This window comes from Apis florea, unplaced genomic scaffold, assembly GCF_048593485.1.
Source record: "Apis florea isolate Af1SG1 unplaced genomic scaffold, ASM4859348v1 contig_1794_pilon, whole genome shotgun sequence".
In the NCBI taxonomy this organism is placed as follows: domain Eukaryota; kingdom Metazoa; phylum Arthropoda; class Insecta; order Hymenoptera; family Apidae; genus Apis; species Apis florea.
Genome location: NW_028256482.1, coordinates 1,928,584 through 1,948,594, shown reverse-complemented (window position 1 = coordinate 1,948,594; position 20,011 = coordinate 1,928,584). Strand labels below are relative to the sequence as shown.

General features: G+C 21.0%; 1 protein-coding gene across 5 annotated transcripts in view; it reads left to right on the top strand.

Annotated features, from left to right (window-relative positions):
- LOC100870668 (sphingomyelin phosphodiesterase) overlaps nt 1-20,011 on the top strand; it is a 38,689-nt gene that overhangs the window by 5,614 nt on the left and 13,064 nt on the right. For 2 of the 5 annotated variants that reach the window (XM_086912627.1, XM_086912634.1), the window contains exons 1-2: nt 14,781-15,334; nt 15,951-16,051. In XM_086912627.1, coding sequence (XP_086768753.1) covers nt 15,979-16,051 — 73 coding nt within the window. In that variant the 5' untranslated portion in view covers nt 14,781-15,334; nt 15,951-15,978. Of the gene's footprint in view, nt 1-14,772; nt 15,335-15,950; nt 16,052-20,011 lie in introns of those variants that run through there. The other 3 variants (XM_086912614.1, XM_003695019.4, XM_086912621.1) reach the window with 2 other exon arrangements.

The window sequence follows — 20,011 nt, the reverse complement described above, 5'->3', positions numbered from 1 at the left end:
TTCAAGATTTTTTATATGTAATTTAGGAAAAAATATTAAATAAACGAAATTTTAAAAATATTTTTCAAAAAGAAAATTGGACATTTTTTTTTGCATATCATTAGATATTATTTAATAAAAAATAGTAGTAATATAATAGTATTATATTTATTTTCTCTTCTTTTTGTCAAAAAATTAGTTAAAAATATATTTCAAAATATATTACTTAATTTCATACTGTGAGATGAAAAAGATTGAAAATCGCTAAAATTAAGATATTCCTTGAAAAAATAAGATTTCTTTCTTTTTAACTTATTGCAATGAACTTGACACTCGCGATTATGCAGTCTTGCATAACGCAATATTAATGCTTTAATAGTGCTTCGTATTGATTAGAATACACTGAGGTGAACCTTTGAATGATAATACATAAAAAAATTAGCTTATTTAAAAATTATTATAATACGAATGTAATTACATAATAATAAATATATTCGCACATATATTCGTTGATATAATTCAATTTTTATACTATGTGTATAGTATCTTCTAAGTATTTCATATGTAAAAAAAAACTATATACAGATTATATTATCGTATTGATTTTAAATAATGCAACATTAACACGACTAAAATTATTTGAATACAAAAAATTTAGAAAATGTTCGAAAAAAGAACATTAATCAATCAATCAAAAATAATTATTTTTATATTCCAGAATAAAAAAGAGCGTATAATTGCCATAAAAGATTATATTTTTTTATATTAAAACATTTAGTTAAAAAATTATTTACTGATGACAGTTCTTTATAACGTAAAACTGTGTGAATGTAAGTTATGAATGCACATGTGAAATAAATTTGTGGGGGCTTGATGAAGTTAGTTCTCACTCACGATGGCAGTAAATGACGTCACTGTGAGAGAGAGCGAGGATTAAGTAGGTTAGGTGCTTCAGACATAGGACGATTGGTCATGAACGATTCGTTGAATAGATGTGAAACTAGTTTTCCCTAAAAAAAATTATATTTAGATATCTCTATATTTTTCCAAAATCACATGCTTGTAATTATAATTTTTGACAGGTTGTAAATAGAGTGATAAGATCTTTTAATTTTGGCAATTTGTGATTTATTATTATATTATGTGATAATAATTATATTAACAATTACAAGTATGTCATTCGACGTTAGAAATGAAAATGGCTAGATTAAATAACTGTATTTTGCACATATTTTACATGCATTTAATATAAAATTACAAATGTGTAAAAATGTTATATCATTTATTTTCCAACTAAAATAATTTTAAAAAATATAATTTATTTTAGTTATCAGTATTTTGCGATAGTTTAATAAATAAAAATAAACTCTATGATAACCTAAGATTTATAGTATTATTATTATTTTGTCTTTATCAAATATAAATGTAAAAATATTTCCATTGCTTCAGATATGTGAATTAAAAAAATATTTTTTATTATACAATGCAAAAAATAATATGATTCCGTTTAATAATTTTAAAATTATCTTGAATTTATTATGAAAATAAAAATTATGATATATTATAAAATACATTATAAATATTATTTTCTTCAAACATTATAAACTTTTATATAATAGAAATTCCATAAAATATTTGATATTTATTTCTTCTCCTTTAACTAACGTTTCAAATTTATCCAATATAATTTTATTTTTAATATATTTTTTTCCCTCTAATCTTTAAAAGATAATTTTTGTCCCAATTTCGCGAGATAATTATTTTATATTATATTTGTGAGATATTTTCTTAAAATATTTTAATAATTAAAATAATATCTGTAATATCTGTATATAGGAATTACAATGCATACATTTACTGACAAAAATTGAGAAAGTAAAATTAATCATTTTTGAACTTATATTTCTCTTTCTTCGAAATGAATAGATTGAAATTAAAAATAATGTAAAGAAATAATTTCTAAGTATGTCAATAAATTTTTTTTCAAATATGTTTACATACAAACTAAAGACAAAAAAAAATATTAAAAAAGCTTGTGAATGATAAATTTATTTTTTAATTTTTATTAGTAATATATAATGAAAATTATTTACAATTAGTTGATAGAGAGAGATTCTTGTTATTGAAATTGTACGAACTATTTTTAATCTTTAGATAAACTTTATTCAAATATATTTTGAATTCGATAATTCTGATAACTGAATAGTTTCAATACAATTCGCATTCTTCAATTATTTCTATAATGTATATATAATAACATATATATAATACATTCTCATATCAATTTAATGTTTATATCAATTCTTGTTTGATTTCTTTCTTCTAAATATTTCTTATAGATAGAAATTTAGATAGAAAAGTGTTTGCACATAACATTTCTCTATATTGAAATTTTTGTTCAAAATACTAATTTGTTTTGTTTTTATCAAATAATATTTTATATTATGTACAAATAATCTTAGATTAAATTTGGAATATATTAAAAAAATTGTTTTTGCAAAAATTCTTAATTTATAATCTGAATATCTTTTATATATATATATATATATATATATATATATATATTTGTTTTAAAATATCGATAAAATTATAACGTAAAATCAAAGAAAAATAATATTATAATTGATAGCAAAATAAAAATGAAAATTAAAAAATCAGATAATATCTTTAGAAAAAATTAAAAAAATAGAATAAAAATTTTTGCTTAAAAATTAATATTATAGAAATTATCTTTCCCTTGCGAAATCTGAAAGAGCAAATTTTCTCACTATTGAGAAATAGTAATTGTGCAATTCTGATTATTACATTTCATCTTCAAGGTCAAGATTTATTATCGTCTAAAACTTCCCTTCGTTGATTACTTACTAGACTTTCCTTACATAATTAATCGACTCATAAATGCAAAACCACATTAATGATGTGGTTTATCGTTACTTATATTTACAAATACTGAACATTTATCACTAGTATTCATTTGTTTGGAAGAAATTATTATTGATTAAGTGATTAATATCATGCGTTTATTCTTTTTACTGATTTAATTTAATAATAATTATGATTCATTATCCTCTTACTAACGAGATGACATATTTGTAAATTTTTCTTTCCATAAAATGAAAAATAAATTTTATCAGAAAAAATTTATTATATATATCTTTATATATATATTTTTGATAATATTTAATTAATACATTAAATAGCATTAATATATTTTCATTATATATAAAAAATGTTTCAAATAAAAGTAGTATATTATAGTTGTAAAATGTACTTGTATAAATCCATATATCTATCCATTTTTAATAATTTTATTAAACTGTAAAAAATTAAATCACTATTAAATTATTATGATGTATGTTAAATTTTACAAATAATAATAATAATTGTTATGATAAATAATAAAATTAACAAAAATATTAATAAGAAATGAAATTGATAATGATAAATTGATAAATTTAAACGCAAAAAATATCATTCTATGTATTCTGCTGATTATAAAATTTTATTAATTTCAGTTATTGGGACGATAATGAAAATGATGATGAATTTAGATTATGTTATTTATAATAGATCTAGAATCTATAATGGTGTTATTCAATAAATTTTTATAATGAAATAATATTGTAACGAATTCTGTGTATACAAAAAATATCAGAGTAAATAGAATAATAATTCTTGTCAAATATATATAAGATCATGATTCTTATAACGTAATATCATAATTCTTGTCAGATAAGGAACACGATATATGGTAAACAGTATTTAATTACAGTATTTAATCTGTTCAATTTTAGATTTTTTTTGTAATATATTTAACCAAATCTCATTTTTTGACAAAATTTATTTTAATATAAATTTATTTTACACTTTTAATATCTTTTCTGTTTTTTTATTTTTTGTTAACAAAAAAATATATTTGTAGTATTTATTTTACACTATTTTTTCTTACGCAATAAGAAAGTAAGTGATATATCTTTAAAATTTTCTAATAACATAGTATATATTTTTGCCAAATTTTCATTTATTTAAACTATTTATAAAAATGAAAAAAATATTCGTTTATTATGACATAATTGATATAATAAAAATTGTTTTCATACATTATTCGTGTATTTCTTAATTGTTTGCTAAGCATTTATTATATTTTTTAATAGCAAAAGAAATTTATTTTAGAATATCGTAGAATTTTGTATAAAAAGAAGTATTTTTTGATTTTCGAATAATTATTTAACATTAAATTATAATAATTATATAATAAATTAAACCAAAAAAAAAAAAATGAAGATTCAACAACATTGTTTTATAACTCTTTATATTTTTTCGTTATTTGTTTTCTTAACTAATGTTTCGTTTGCATGTTAATTATTCCTTCATGGCAATCAAAACAAATGGAAAACAATGTACTTCCTTTTCGATACAATCTTTTAATCTCTTTTTGTTTGTTGCATAAGTTTTATCTTTACATGAGAATTTCTGTTTTGCTATTATAATTTGTTTGCCTGGAAATTATCTAAAAAATATTTACAATGGATCATAAAAATAACTGAATACTATCTTACAAAGAATTTTATTTAATCTGAAAATTTTTGAATTGAAAGTTTATATAGAAAGTATAATAAATGCACATAAAGCAATTTTTTTATTGCCAAGAAATTTTTTTTTTTAGATGAAATCAGCTTCAATATATCCTGATGTTTGAAGTACAATTTTGCTTATAAAGAATTTTGGGTATTCTTTCGAAAAGCAATCATATCTGATTGATATGAAATTTATAATTATAATACAAATTTATATCAGAAAAGAGAGAAGGAATGTAAATCTAAAATTTTAGTTTTAATTTTCTTATCAATTCTCGAGATATGTAAATGTAAATTAATTTGTATATAGGCAGAATTCAATATATTGTATCGAAAATCTTTTATTAATAAATTTCTCATTAATATCTCTTTTTTCATTGAGAAGCTTAAAAAAATCATTTCAAAAAATCAAGTGAAATGAATGAACAATTGTTTGAATTTCAGTCTACTTGAAGCAAATGATTTAACTTAATACGAATGAAAAGGAAACTTGAAAGAATATTTCAAATCAAGTGAGATAAGCGATTCACGTTATTGAAGTTGCTTCATATTATTTGAATTTGCCGCTTGAATTCAAATAATTCGAATAATCTGAATGAGATTTGCATAAATTTTTTCAGCTCTTGACGATGGTTTTATTGAAAGAGTCGTCTTGAATATTTTAAACACCATTCAAACGCTCTTCTCTTCTGGTTATTCATATTCATCACATCTCAACTCGTTTCATTTTTATCTGTGAAGGACAAAAATCTAATCAGACTAATTGTTGATTTAAAAACATCGATGAATGATACTCTTCGATTTATTCAAATTGATATATCTGTGATCAGATAATATCCTGTTTTTCTAATTTTATTGTTCAATGATTTTACTATTGTTATCATAAATTATTGTATAGCAAGGTTTTTTTATTTATATATAAATTTTTCATTTTTTTACATTTTTTTCTTTTTAAAAAATTAATTGGAGAATTCATGAAATTTTTTTAAACTTTTTAAATTGAAATAAAAGTAAAATTTTTTTTTAACTGTATTATTACTATCAATTTTCTTGAAACCTTATAATCAATATAGTCATTGATAATATTATTTGATCGTTTTTTCGAGTCTTTAAGGTTTTTAAGATGAATTTTTCTATTGATAATGAACACAATAACACGAAAATTTATAATAATTTTTATAATAATAAGTAAAAATTGATTAAAAATATGTTGAATCTAATTATATTCAAAATAGGATTAATAATGAAATACTATGCTTCTAGTCAATAATATTAAAAAAAATTATAACATTATCTGTATAAAATTATAAATCTGTTGTAAAAATTACCTAACTTTTTATAATATTCTAATTTAATCTCAAAATCTTAAAGATCTTTTATATTTATTTACCTTTTTTTTTTTGAATTAAATTTTTTTTTAGTTACATAATAGAAACATTCCATTCCAGAAATTGTATCAATAGAAGATAGTAAAGTGTATTAGTGTTGACCTCGAGAATAAAATTTACCATTTCCTGTTTAAATGTCATTGAGTTGTATTATTGAATGATTCGCTGACTCTCGACTTGAAAAAGAATCTCTCTTTGTCAAAGTTCCCTTTATCTCGTTCAATAGCTGATTCACAATTTACTATGACGTATTTGAATACTGATTGATATGGTTCTTTCGATTTCAATCATGCAATGTATTTCATATAAATCTTATAAAAATCTTTATTTTTGTTAAAATCTTAAATATTCAGATATCTTTTATATATAAATATATAAAATTAAAATACAATAATAAACATAAAATTAATTTAATTTTAATTTAAAGTTTATTTTTAATTATTTTATGCAATGTATTTTTTTTTATTTTAACATAAAATTAAACATTTATTATTTATTTTCAAGTGAACTGAACTATTTGACATATTTATTTGGCTTACTATTTATTGTTTGTTTATATTCAATCTTAGAATTTTATTATCAGAGAGTTATTAAAATTAATTAAAATTTTGTTGTTGTAAATTTTGGTTAGTGACTTAGAGATTGATCATTGAGAGATTTCATTGCAAAATTATTTATACTTAATTCTTTTATTAACTGCTACAACAGTATATAAAAAATAAAATACGAATATTTGAAAATAATTCGAATTAATTTTATCACAGATGTTTCTTGTTAGATGTCTTAATATAGCAGAAATATATAATAATTCCCAAATGATGAAATAGAAATTAATGTTTTTCAGATATATCTCAATTTTTATGACAGGAACAAGTTTTTGTTATATTTTTAACAATTTGATTCATAAAATTAATCCGTCTTGTACTTTAAGTAATTTATTATTACTTGCACTTCATATTTCATTTCAAGTTTTCTACACAGTTATTTTTTATTTCTAAATTACTTGTCATTCAAGGAGAAATTAATTTCAAATTAGGTTATTTTCAATTTCGTTTCAAGAGAAACACAATTTGATACAAATAATTTATTTATGAAAAATCGGAATATATAAAAATCTACATAATACAAGAATAATTGAAGAATAAGTCAAATCTCTATATTTAAACTCCTTTTTTTTTTTTATTTCTATCCATAAAAATTTTATTTCACAAATTATTTTAATTAATAACACGATTTCAAAATTTCTTTAATCGCAAATTATTTACATTCTCATCTCATTTATACAGAAATAGATTTATATTCACAGTACAACAGATCTGAAGTTATTCAAACCACATATAAAGGAAGCCGTTACGAATATTACAGTTAATCGCGAAGTTGAAAGTTGTCAACGAATGAAGAACATGATAAATAGAATCTAGCAAGAAAAGGGGTCATTAACTGTCATCGATTAACGTTAGTCTAGACATAGATAAATTAGTTCGACATTCTGGGTAAAGAATGAATAATTGCTGTTGAACGTTTTACTTTAATACATGACGAAATGGAACGTATGATCACCTGGAACATAAATGCTTTTTATATAAATAAAGATTGAATTCAAGCTCACTCAATTAGAATTCAATCTGCGATATTTTTAAAAATTTTTCTAACGCGATGAAATGTACTAGAAAATAATATTTGTATAACATTTTCCATTATTTGAACGTCAATGTTTGAAAACACTGATTCCAAAAGAAATGATTAACGATGGTATTAAGTATAGTGACTTGCATTGATATTCGAGTGATTATTATTATTCTATATTTATTAAGATAGTGTAATAAGAATATGTATTGTAATATAATTTGTATTATAATGCAATAAAATTAAAATAATATATTGTATAGTAAATAGTTACATATTAAAATAGTAGAATCTTCATTATCTGAACTAAAATATGACTGCTGTTCCGATAATTATTCATTATTTGTATTATCAGCAAACATACTTTTTCGAATTTTTTTGCTGAACTTTTATATTTAATTTTAACGATTTTTCGTTTTTTCTTTTATATTGTACAGATTTATCGATTTTATGTTAATCAACTGATTTAGTAGTCTCATTTTAATTTATTTTTCGTTTCCGCTAATAAAACAACATTTTTTTCGTTTTAATAAAATTTTGATATGATTAGTAATGCGAGCAGTATTAATAGAATGCAATCTGCAAATGCTAATAATAATCCAAAAGATATAACGATTCTTAACCTATTCGCATGGGTGAGGAAAGCAAAAGTGAGAAAATCATTTGATATTTTTTCATTTATTATTTATTCGTGATTAATTTAAAAGTTGTTGATGAATGTTTCATACATATTTATATTTTATATACAATTACAAATTTAAATTTTGATTAAAATCTTGAGATTAAATTTGATTCACAAAAATTATTAATTAAACGAAAGATTAAGAACTGCTGGTTATATTATTGTTGTAAACGATGAATAATAATTGTAGAAAGTGAAAGAGGAAAAGAATACATAAATACACGTATAATTCTCTTTCTTATTTTTCAAATATTTTTCAAAACATTGGATTATTGAATATTTTTTTTATTAGTCAATGTTTTAATTAGAAATTTTATTATATTGAATTAATAAAAACACGATGATCTTCAATTTTTTTTTTTTTTGCAATATATAATATAATATAATATATTTCTGTAAATAGTATAAAAGTAATTGAATGATAATTAAATGGAGGATATTAAATTAAAATAAACTTGGATATCTTTTAATTTTAATTGATTTCATCTATGATGTTCTTTCAATATTTATCTTCATAGGATTATTATATATATTTTTCGCTTCAAAAACTTTATTCATTCAAATAGTTCCTCTCATAAATTATTTTGCAAACATTTATCAAAATATAAATTTAATTTCTTATATGCAAAAATTATATGTATAGATTTATAAAAATTATGGATATAATCATATTTATTTATTTAATGGTATTTATTAAATTGATTGTTTTTTTTCTTTTTAATATATTAAAACGGTTGTAGCTAGTAAAAATTTTTTTCCAAGAAAATCCAAATTTGTTGGACATTGAATGATGTTAATTTTCTAATATTATTTAGCTTATCATTTGTTATTTATATAAATTTATAATTTTATTAGCTCAATATTTTAATTAAAAAAATCAATTCAATAATACTATTTATATAAAATACTATTTTTTAATAATACTATTTATATAAAAAAAAATGTAGAATAGAGCAATCTTTTACTTTAAATAGCTTTAGAAAAAAGATTAATTAAAAAGGCGAGAAAATCACTTATTTTTTCTACAGTCACGCATATAAGAATTTATTTACTCCATTGTTCGCAATAATTACATGTGAAAATGTACGCATCATTAAAATATCAGTTTATATCATGATTTTAAGTGTATTTATTAAGTTATGCAAATTAAATAATTGAATTTTTAATAAGATTTTATAATTTCATTGAAAGTAATATTAATCAATTTTGTACATTGAAAAACGGAGATTAAAATTATTACAAATAAATTGATTAATTTTATTAATTATTATTAATAATTTGTTTGTTTATTTTTTTTTATGATTATATTTGTCAATTGTAATTTTTTATTCAATAATATCAATTTATTATATTAATTTATTCAATAATATTAAAATAAATAACAATTATTAAATAGTTTTCATTTCAATTTTTGATTAATTTTTCAAATTTGAATTTACATAAGAAATGTTAATAGATGGTCATTTTATATTAACAATAAACAATACAAATACAATTTTGGCGAATTTTTTAAATTTGAAATTGCTCCAACTTACATGGTTCAAAAAATTTTACTTTATGTTAATTTTATATTAATAATAGATAATGAGACACAATTTATTAATTTGTTGTATTATTCATTAAAGTGAATAAATGTTTTTTTTAAATACCAAAAATTATATAGAATTCTTCTTTTTATTATATATATATATATATAATAATTCAAAAATTATCAAATATAAATTTGTTCTCTCTTTATTACAGAATTTCTAATTCTTCGTAATCTTTTGATTAGAATTGTAGAATTATCGATTATATAATAAATCATTAAGATTATGAACGAAGTGATCAGGGTTCCCAAAATTATTTATTCAAAGTTATATTATCAAGATATATAAAGATATTATCTGCAATAAGTTGCAATAAATATACACGTGCTTTATCGAAAAGCTATATTGAAATCTTAATATTTACCTCCATTCGTGATATCTTAATTATTTCGAATATATTCAAGATTCTCGATAAAATCGTTAACCTATAATTGTTACCAATGTAATAACTTCAAAAAAATTGGAATTTACTTTCATTCGTCGATTTATCGACGCTACCGAAATATCGAATTATCGATATTCATCGATAACGATACAGATCCCAATTCTTTAGATCCCATCCATTAGATTGTTTCACGTGACACAAAAGAACACACGAGTCTCGTAAAGTAGGAATGCGCGGAAGTTGAAAGTTTGAGAGATCCCTCCGCGACGATTTCGTTTTGAATGAGTGAAATACGGAGCATGGCCGAAGTATAGCTTCTTTCAGCAGCCAAGGTCCCTTGGTGGGTCGAATAACGGTTAACCGCTTATTCCACTTGGCTGTTTTACTCGTTCTCCTCCTGCCATTTGATTCATCAACGAAAAGGAATTCTTTGGAATTCTTTCGTGCCAGGAAATTCGAAGTGGTTTGATGGTTCACCGTTATTTTTTTATCGACAGAACTCGATCGGATAATCGGCTTGAGATGGATAAATGGGACATAAAATTATCGATTAACTATGGTGGCGAATGGATGGTTAGCTGGAAAATCGAATGGAATGCGTTTACTCGTTCCTTTTTTTTTTTGCACGCGCCTGAGTTCGCTTAACCTCTTTCCTGTTCATTGTTATCGAAAGTGTAAGAGTTTCACGAAAAATTATGCTGTACATGGTGATAATAAATTAATTTAATTTCGTAAAATTGTTCTTAATTTAATTATAATTCCATATTTTTTAAATATACAATGAGGAGTAAATTTGAATCGATAAATATATTATCGTTAGATTTCTGAACTAATTAAATTAATTTTTTTTACGATATTTAATAAATTATTTTATAGGAAAACATATATATATATATATGCAATTATAAGGAATATATAACATTGTTTGCTACTATTTGTATATTTTATTTTATATTTTTTTTTGTACAAAATAATAGACAATAAAATTGTCAAAGTATTTGAATAAAAATAATTAAAAATGGTAATACATTAATAATTTAATTAATGACATTTAATGTACTTCAAATACATTATTATCTATGTAGAATATGTATGGAATATGAAATTTAATTGAATACGATAAAATATCAAAATAAATATTATAATTGTTAAAATAATAATTTAAAAAATGTGAATGCTATGTGAATAATTTTTATAAAAATTTTATATTTAATTTTTAAATTATTTAACATAAACAACAAAATAGATTATATATTTCTTAAAATGTAGATTATTATTCAATTTTCAAACAACCAAAAGAAAAAAAATTAAATCTTAACCTGAAAGATTTGTGAAAGATTCTTTTTATATAGAAACGAAGCGAAAAATATTTCAAGTCATACTTTCGAGTGATTTACCTCAAAATGTGCTATTGTTGAATACAGTTTAATTTTTCGTGAAAAAAGAAAATTGATCGAAAGTATTATTTTTTCAAATAAAACTTTTTGTTGTCGAAAAAATTTTGAAAAATTATACCAAATATGTTGTTGACTTTGATATCAGTGAATTAATTGACTTTGATAATTTTTTCTTTTTTTTTGTGTCAATGGTTAGAAGTTAATAACCGCATGTGTATGTGTAACAGATAATTGACTATAATTATACTTTTTTACGAACAAAGAACAGAAAAAATACATATATATAAATATAAGATATATAAATACATGTTTGTTTATGAATAGACTTTTGTTTATAAATAAAAAATATTATTATATTATAAATATTATTTATAAAATTAAACAAATTTTACATGGATTATTTGTTTTTCTATCATATTTATATTTTATAATTTTTCAAATTTTTATATTTACAATCAAAAATTTTTTTTTTTAGAGAGAATTCTGGCTTGTGTATGTATAATTATCAAGTTCATTAATAATTGTAAATAATATTCCTTTTAAAATTAGAATTATAAATAATAATCTTTTTTATTATATAATCTTTTTGAATTATTGAATAAAATATTTTGATCAATTAATCATTTCATTGATATCTAGGTCGATTATTATGCTTTGTAAAAAGTCAGCTGATGTTCTAATATTTATGTATAAGCGTGTATATAAGTATCATGTCAAGGTAATTTAATTCATTATTTATTATTGATGAAACATGGACGTATAGATTTTTAAAATTAATTTCCTTGAGAATGCATATTTCAATTAAAAAGTCACATCACAAAAAATTAATAAATAGTGTATTTTTAAAAATTTAAAAATTGTATATTCATATATAAGAAATATTTATATAATGTCATTTTAATTTTACAATAATAGTAATAATAATAATAATAATAAAATAGACATCGAACAGAGAACATAAATAAACTGAATCAAAATAAATTGTTTTTCTATAAAAATAATTAGAATCCTATCTAATTATAATACAAATCAATCTCGATAAAAAATTCTGAAATTAGAGAAATCTATGTTCATTAATCTAAAAATATGTAATTGTAGAATACGTATATTTATATATCCATATTAAAATATAATTTTTTAAAGGATACATTTTACACAATAACAATAAATTTAAAATCAATTTATATAAAACTCATTTTTGTGAATCGCTTTTTTTTTTTTTTAATATTTTCGAAAGCAAAAATATATCCTACATGATCTTTAAAAAAATTAGAAACTTTGAAGAAAAAAAAAATTTGTTTAATTATCGCGAGTAAAATGTAAATGAAACATTCGAATCCATTTTATGAAACAAATGCGGAACTCTCTCCTTTTCTCTTTCTCTTCTCCCCAAATCAATTTGATTGAAAAGTTAATTTTTGATTTATATTAAATTAATTTGCCGCTCTTATTCGACAAACAATGATAAACGATGATCGATCATCGTTTCCATGCTTTCCACACCAATAATAATAATAGCCCAATATTTTTCACCCGTCATATTTTGCCTCGATTAATTGCTAACGTAGTGAGAATCACGTGAAAGGAAAGATACACGGAAATGGCGCATCGGTTGGATACGATCGCGCATCGAACTTTCGCCAAAACAGATCTCACTGACCCACTGCAACCGGTAGTCGCGTTACGATCGAAAGAACATCCATCGCAATTTCACGGACTACGACGCACGAGCTGCTATTAACAGGTTGATCGATTGTGAAACATAAATTAATCGGTATTAATATTTTCATTGTATCGTTGAATAAGGCTAAAAAAAAAATGATTTTTATTATTTCATTTATTTAGAAAAGAATAATTACGTGGAACCTGAGTTTATTTTTTCGAAAATTAATGCATTGTAGCCAGTTTCTATCGAATATTGTTTTAGATTAATGTACTAAAAGAATATATCGAAATACTGGAATAAAAATTTTGAAGGTTTTCTAAAAGGAATTGCAAAACTTATAGATATACGTATGCTATAATATATTCTATAAACTGAAGTCACTAATAACTTACGAAGATTGATCTTAGTATTTAATTAAAAAAAAAAAAGAAAAATGAATAAATTTTGGCTTTGGATTTAATCCGTGTCTAATCTTTAATCTTTTTTCACATTTAAAAACTTGGAATAAAAAAGAAATTCATCAGGAAATTTTATTTGAGAAAGTAGAGATACTTTTCTATTCTCAAGTTTTTGTGCGGATAATATCGAATCTTGACTGAACGAAAATTTTTATTTACGTTGGATATATTAAGTATAATATTTAATACTTGGTATTATTGGTATTTGTTATGATGTATATTTATATTATAATATGTATATAGGTTAATTTTTTTTCACCAAGTGCATAACACTTGCATTCCTTTAACTATTTCATTTTTTTTTTTTTATCATTTTTTGAAATATACGATTACAATAAAAATATTATAACAAGTAACATTGAAAAACGATACATAAATAACAAGATGATTAATAAATACATAAATACTGGAAAAAATTATAATTTGCAAAAGCGTTTGACAAAAGAAGGGAGAAAACTTTCAGATAATGTAATTTATAGATATAGAATGTACATATATGTGTATATATATAAATGAAAGTGAATTTAACGATCCATTATTCTAAGATTGAAATATAATAAATTTATATTTGTACAATATTTATATAACTACAAAAATAAATTGTCATTTATATCTTATTATAATAAATTATACTATTCATCCATGTATACACTATATCTATATTTTTATTATATCATGTTTAATAAGTAATTATTTACAGAAAAAGTCTTACTTATCAATTTTAATGATCTTGATACATTATAAGGCATAATTCTGAAGAACAACTTTTTTCTATACATGTTATCATCAAAAATTCATTCAATACTTTATAATATTTTTTGTGATACATTCATAAGATTGCCCAATAATATTACTACCCCCTTTACAATTAGAAACTGGATTTTTGCAGAAATAAAATACATAATGTGATTATCTTTTAATATTGTTATTGCTAGATTAGACAGAAATATATCACGTGACATGATGCGACGTTTGACTTTGGCAGAAACTTGGTCATGTGATGCGTATCTTTGCCTAATATAGCAGTAGCAGTGGGGGTAATGTGACATCTCGCACTCTTCACTTACGAAAATTTAGAAGAATTGAACTATTTTTAATAATAGAGAAAATAGTATACGTTTAACAACCTAGTTTGTGTGAAATTAATAAATTGGATTAGATAATACTATGTATCATTATGCACATGGAACTTCTATTTGAAAGATCCTCCATCGATCGATTTACAAATAAACAAAAAATGAGGTTAGGTTTGATTTGAAGTAATTGGTAATCAATCTATGACTCATTATAGAGTTACAGAGATAGTTTTTTGCGAATATCTCGATATCAAAATCGCGATAATATAACGATATAAGAAAAAGGTATTCAAAATGTTGAGCTTGAAAACATATTTCGAGGTTATCGAAAGCGAAGAGAAGATTTTATAAATATCGTAAATTATTAGAAATATTATACGATAAATATCATAAATATGTAAAGATACGTGACAATTCTTAATTATTTATTAAACTTTGACACTATTGTTTCGAAAGGCATATTTTGAATACGTGTTCATGGTGACATACTTAAGCATAACAGTAATCGCAGGTACCGTCCAAAATTTAAATTACTTATGTATTTCCTGTCGTTTAGTGTTAAAAAAGTGTTAAAAACTAGTACATATTTCATATATTCATTAAACATTAAATGTCCTTTCTTATTTTATTTTTAATTAACTTTCTTAGTTTTTAGTCTTTAATCTTTTTAATTAGTTTATAAATTGATTAGAAAATTTGATAATCAAAGTTACTAGCGTATAATAATACTATAAATGAAAATTTAATAAAATGAAAAATTATATTAGATATATAATTAAAAAATTATCATATCTCTTTATCTGGAGCACCGATTGATATTTAAATTTCACAAATAATCTATAAAGATATTTTCTATTAACTATATCACTATTATAGTAATTATAAATACTAGTAAATATTATAATAAATAATAATAATGTTCAGCGTAATTTTCTCGTCTTCGAGTCTTTTTTACCCTCTAAAAAAAACTTAAGAAAAAAAAAATGTTTCACGAATTATATTAACACTTTATGTATATTCTAATATCATAATATTTATAGATTAAAATTTTTGTAATAATAAATTAAATTAAGATTAAATATTTATAATAATTGATCTCATATATCTATATATTTTTTTCGTTTCAGTTGACAATACCAAAGAGTTCAATATAGCATGCCAAATCAAAAATGGATCAAAACGAGCATTTTTATATTGTTTTTCCTTGGCATTTTGGAAATCGCCATTGGTATGTAAATTATATTATTTTTTTTATTTAAGAATATTTTTTATTTATATTTTATTTATTTTAATTTATTTTATTCCTCGTTATTAATAATCTCTAACTTTTAATCTCATCTCATTTTTATTTTTAACTGATATTTAAAAGTTCGTATATATATATATAAAAAATTATTGCCAATAGAAATAAAAAAACAAAATCATAATTATGTAGTATCTTTTTTTAATTGCTTAATTATTTAAAGACCATTTAATCTTAATTAAATTCGTATTTATTCATAATAATTGTGTTATAAATAAATAATCCTATCACTTACGATATTCATATAGTTATCTGTTATTTTTTTTTTAACAAAAAATAATAGTACTGTTAAAATTCATAAATTATAGAGTATATACCTAATTGATAACAAAATGAAGCAATGATATCGTTTGTTTCGATAAGAGCAAACAAATCTTCGTTTATTCACGATGAAAAACGAAATAATCGATTAACGATAATGATAGAAGATTTTAACGAAGAGAATTAATGGAAAAATTCCAGAAAATCAATATATCAAATTCATAATATCAAAATTATCTTGAATTTTCCAATTTTTCATCTATATTTTATGTATTTTTTTTTTTTTTATTTTTCAATTAATTTTAAAAATATATCTCGTATAATCTTTTTAATTTTTCTATGAAATTGCATCAATATACATATAATGCATTGAATAATTTTTATGTGAAAGTTGCGAAAATATAGGATAAAAAGTTAGGATCTAACAAAAACATTATCCATTTATATTAAATAGGTTTCATTATAATATATCTTTAGGGAAATTACATGATAGTTTATTACTCATGAAATTGAAAATGGAGCGAAACGTTTGTAATATCATAACCTCATTTTATGGAGAAAGTATTTGAAATTTACGTTCGGTTCGATGATTTCGATTTATGATTACGAATTATGCTATTTTCCAAATATGTTAAATATTTTTATTGTGTCGGAGAAATTATATAATTTAGGCTGATTTACGCTATAAAATAGATTGTATAATAAAATATCGTATATAATATTACATATACATCATATGTATAACATTGACATACTTTCTGAATTTATTTACAAGAATTATGAAGAAGTATGAATTTATTAAAACTTTCAATATAGTAATTTCATATTTAAAACAATAATTTTTATTCAATAATAAAATATACTTTTTCTCGTACAATATTTTATCGTAAAATGGAATATTTTCCAAAATTATTTTATTGATCTAATCGTTATATTTTTTATATCATGTTATTATTTTTATTTCTTGCTGAAATTCTTTATGTATTTTATATAAGAAGAGAAAATTATAGATTGCTCCATTTTTTTTTTTATTTCAATAATTTATATCATCTTAATTAGTTACTTTAATTTATCTATAAAATATATTATTTATTTAAATGAAGAACAAAAAAAAAAAGAAAAAAAAATTTATAGAAATACAAACAGATTTCATATATCTATATGGATAGAATTAAAATTTTATAGTCAGACTTAAGCGACGTACCATTTATGTATACTCAATCAATTTGAAATAAGCACACACTCGATATAGTTTTTATGTGTTATTGATCAATTAAAGAGATTAAGTTTGAGATAATTAATCAATTATTAGAGATTAGTTAAATAATGAATGATCAATAATAAATGTATGACAATTATTTTTTAATACAAATTGTTATTATAGAATTCTTTTCCTACTCTTCATTAATTTCTTTAATGTTTTTTTTAATAAAAAATTTGTTATATTATTTTTTATTATATTATTATTAATTTTTTATTATATCTTCAGATATTATTTTTATTATTATATATATCATATTGTTATTATATATTGGAATGTTTTATGTATAGAATTATTACAATTACAATACAGTAGCAATATAAATCAAATTTTATTTTAAATATAGTTTAGATTGGTTAATTTTATATGAGAACAATTTTATGAGTAATAAAAAATAAAATAAATTTTTTATGTTAGTACAGTATATAAGAAAAATAAAATCTAAAACATTTTATCATCTGAATTTTAAATTGATATACCATGTAATAAATTACATGAACATGTTTTTCTTAATATCATATAATGAAATCAAATTATTCTTCAGATGTTCAATAGCATGAACGTAAATTGTAATTGAAGAAACAGACGACTGTTCAAACAGATGTGTATCTACATTTACATATGCAAAAAGAATATCTTCTTGTGTATTTTTAAAAAAAAATCGTTATTTATCTAAGATCTCATTGTATAATTTTGATTAATATTGACAACATTTTTTTTGTAGATTAAAACTAAAAATATATAATAAATAAAAAATAAAAGAATAAATTAATAAATAATTATTAAATAATAAAAAAATTTAAAAGCAAAAGATTTGTATACTTAAAAAATGATTAATTACAATTCCCGCGCAATTTAAAATAAAAATTCGTAAAGTGAGAATTATCTGTTAAATATTATTACGATAAATAAGATAATGGTAACAACTTTCTAAAATATTTATAGAAATATTTTTAAAAAATGAATCTTTTTCAATGAGAAAATAAATATCAAATAAAATTTCTCATCATATAGAGAATTCGTTTTTAATAATATATGAATGCTTTTCAAGAAAAAATGCTATATACAAAATTTTTTATGTCGTAATTTTTTTCGAGATTTTTTATAGTCTCTTTTTTTTTTGCAAAGAAATCTTTTTTTTTTTATATTGCATCATATAGCAGTTAGAAGTCTGCTAATTACTCTTATTGATGAGTTCATTGACAATATCTAGGACGAAGTGCATTCTTTCTTTCTTTCTTTTTGTCCATTTTCAACATTACAATATTAATTGCTGCGAATTAGCAAATAGAAAAATTAATTATATATTTAGTTAAATAGAGACAATAATAGTAATTCGAGATAATAGTATTGCGAAAAATGTGTAGAAATTTAAGAACATTTCAATTATAAATAAAATAATATACATCTATAACAGTTCATGTAATGAATAATTGTACTTTTTTTTTCTAAATTTCATATCTTTCTATCTTAAAGAAAATCAAATTATTTTGTTTCATCAATTGGATAAAATATTAATAATAAATCATAATGTTTGATATTTATTTTTAAGTAATTTTATAACATTATATGTTCAATTAATAATATATCAGATATATCTAAAGCTTAATTCGGTCTTTTTTATTTATTAAATCATTTTTGACTCTGATTCGCACATTTGTAACATTCAATTTGGTGAGATTTATTATTAATTAATTTTATGGAATAGCATTTTGTCATTTATTTAATTTTTCAAACTATCAATGCAAATCGTTCTCATAATTTATAAAAATGATAAATTTAAGTGGAAAGAAATAATCTATTAATGAAGAAACATGGCAATTTTTCAAATGCATTTTGCAAATAAAATAAAAAATATTATTTGTTGGACCCAAAAATAATATTTTTGTTTTTTTTTCGCATGCAAATTATTCTTTTAATTTGTTTTTATTTGATCATCATTTATTCAGATTGTTTCGATATCGTTTGGAAGATATACACTTTCAAACAGTGAATAAAATAAAGAAATATAAGAAAACATCGATGACTTCGTTACATCAAAACCACCATATTTATTTTGTCAGGTGATTCGAAAATTATCCGAGAGATGGAATGTTACTACGAAACTAATAAATATTTTAGAGAATAAAAATTCTATGATTTCTCTTTAACTAAAGTTAGATTTATAATATCTCGATATCTCTTCCTCTAATAAAATGTTCCGTCTATGAAATTTCTAAGCTATGAATTGGTCAAAAAAAATTTTTTTTAAATCGAGAAGAAATTCTTTGCCATTAATTATATGTGAAACTAGTAAAGCGAGATTCGATCGAATTCAACAATTTTTACTAATTAATGAAATTATTTAATTGAAATTCAAATTC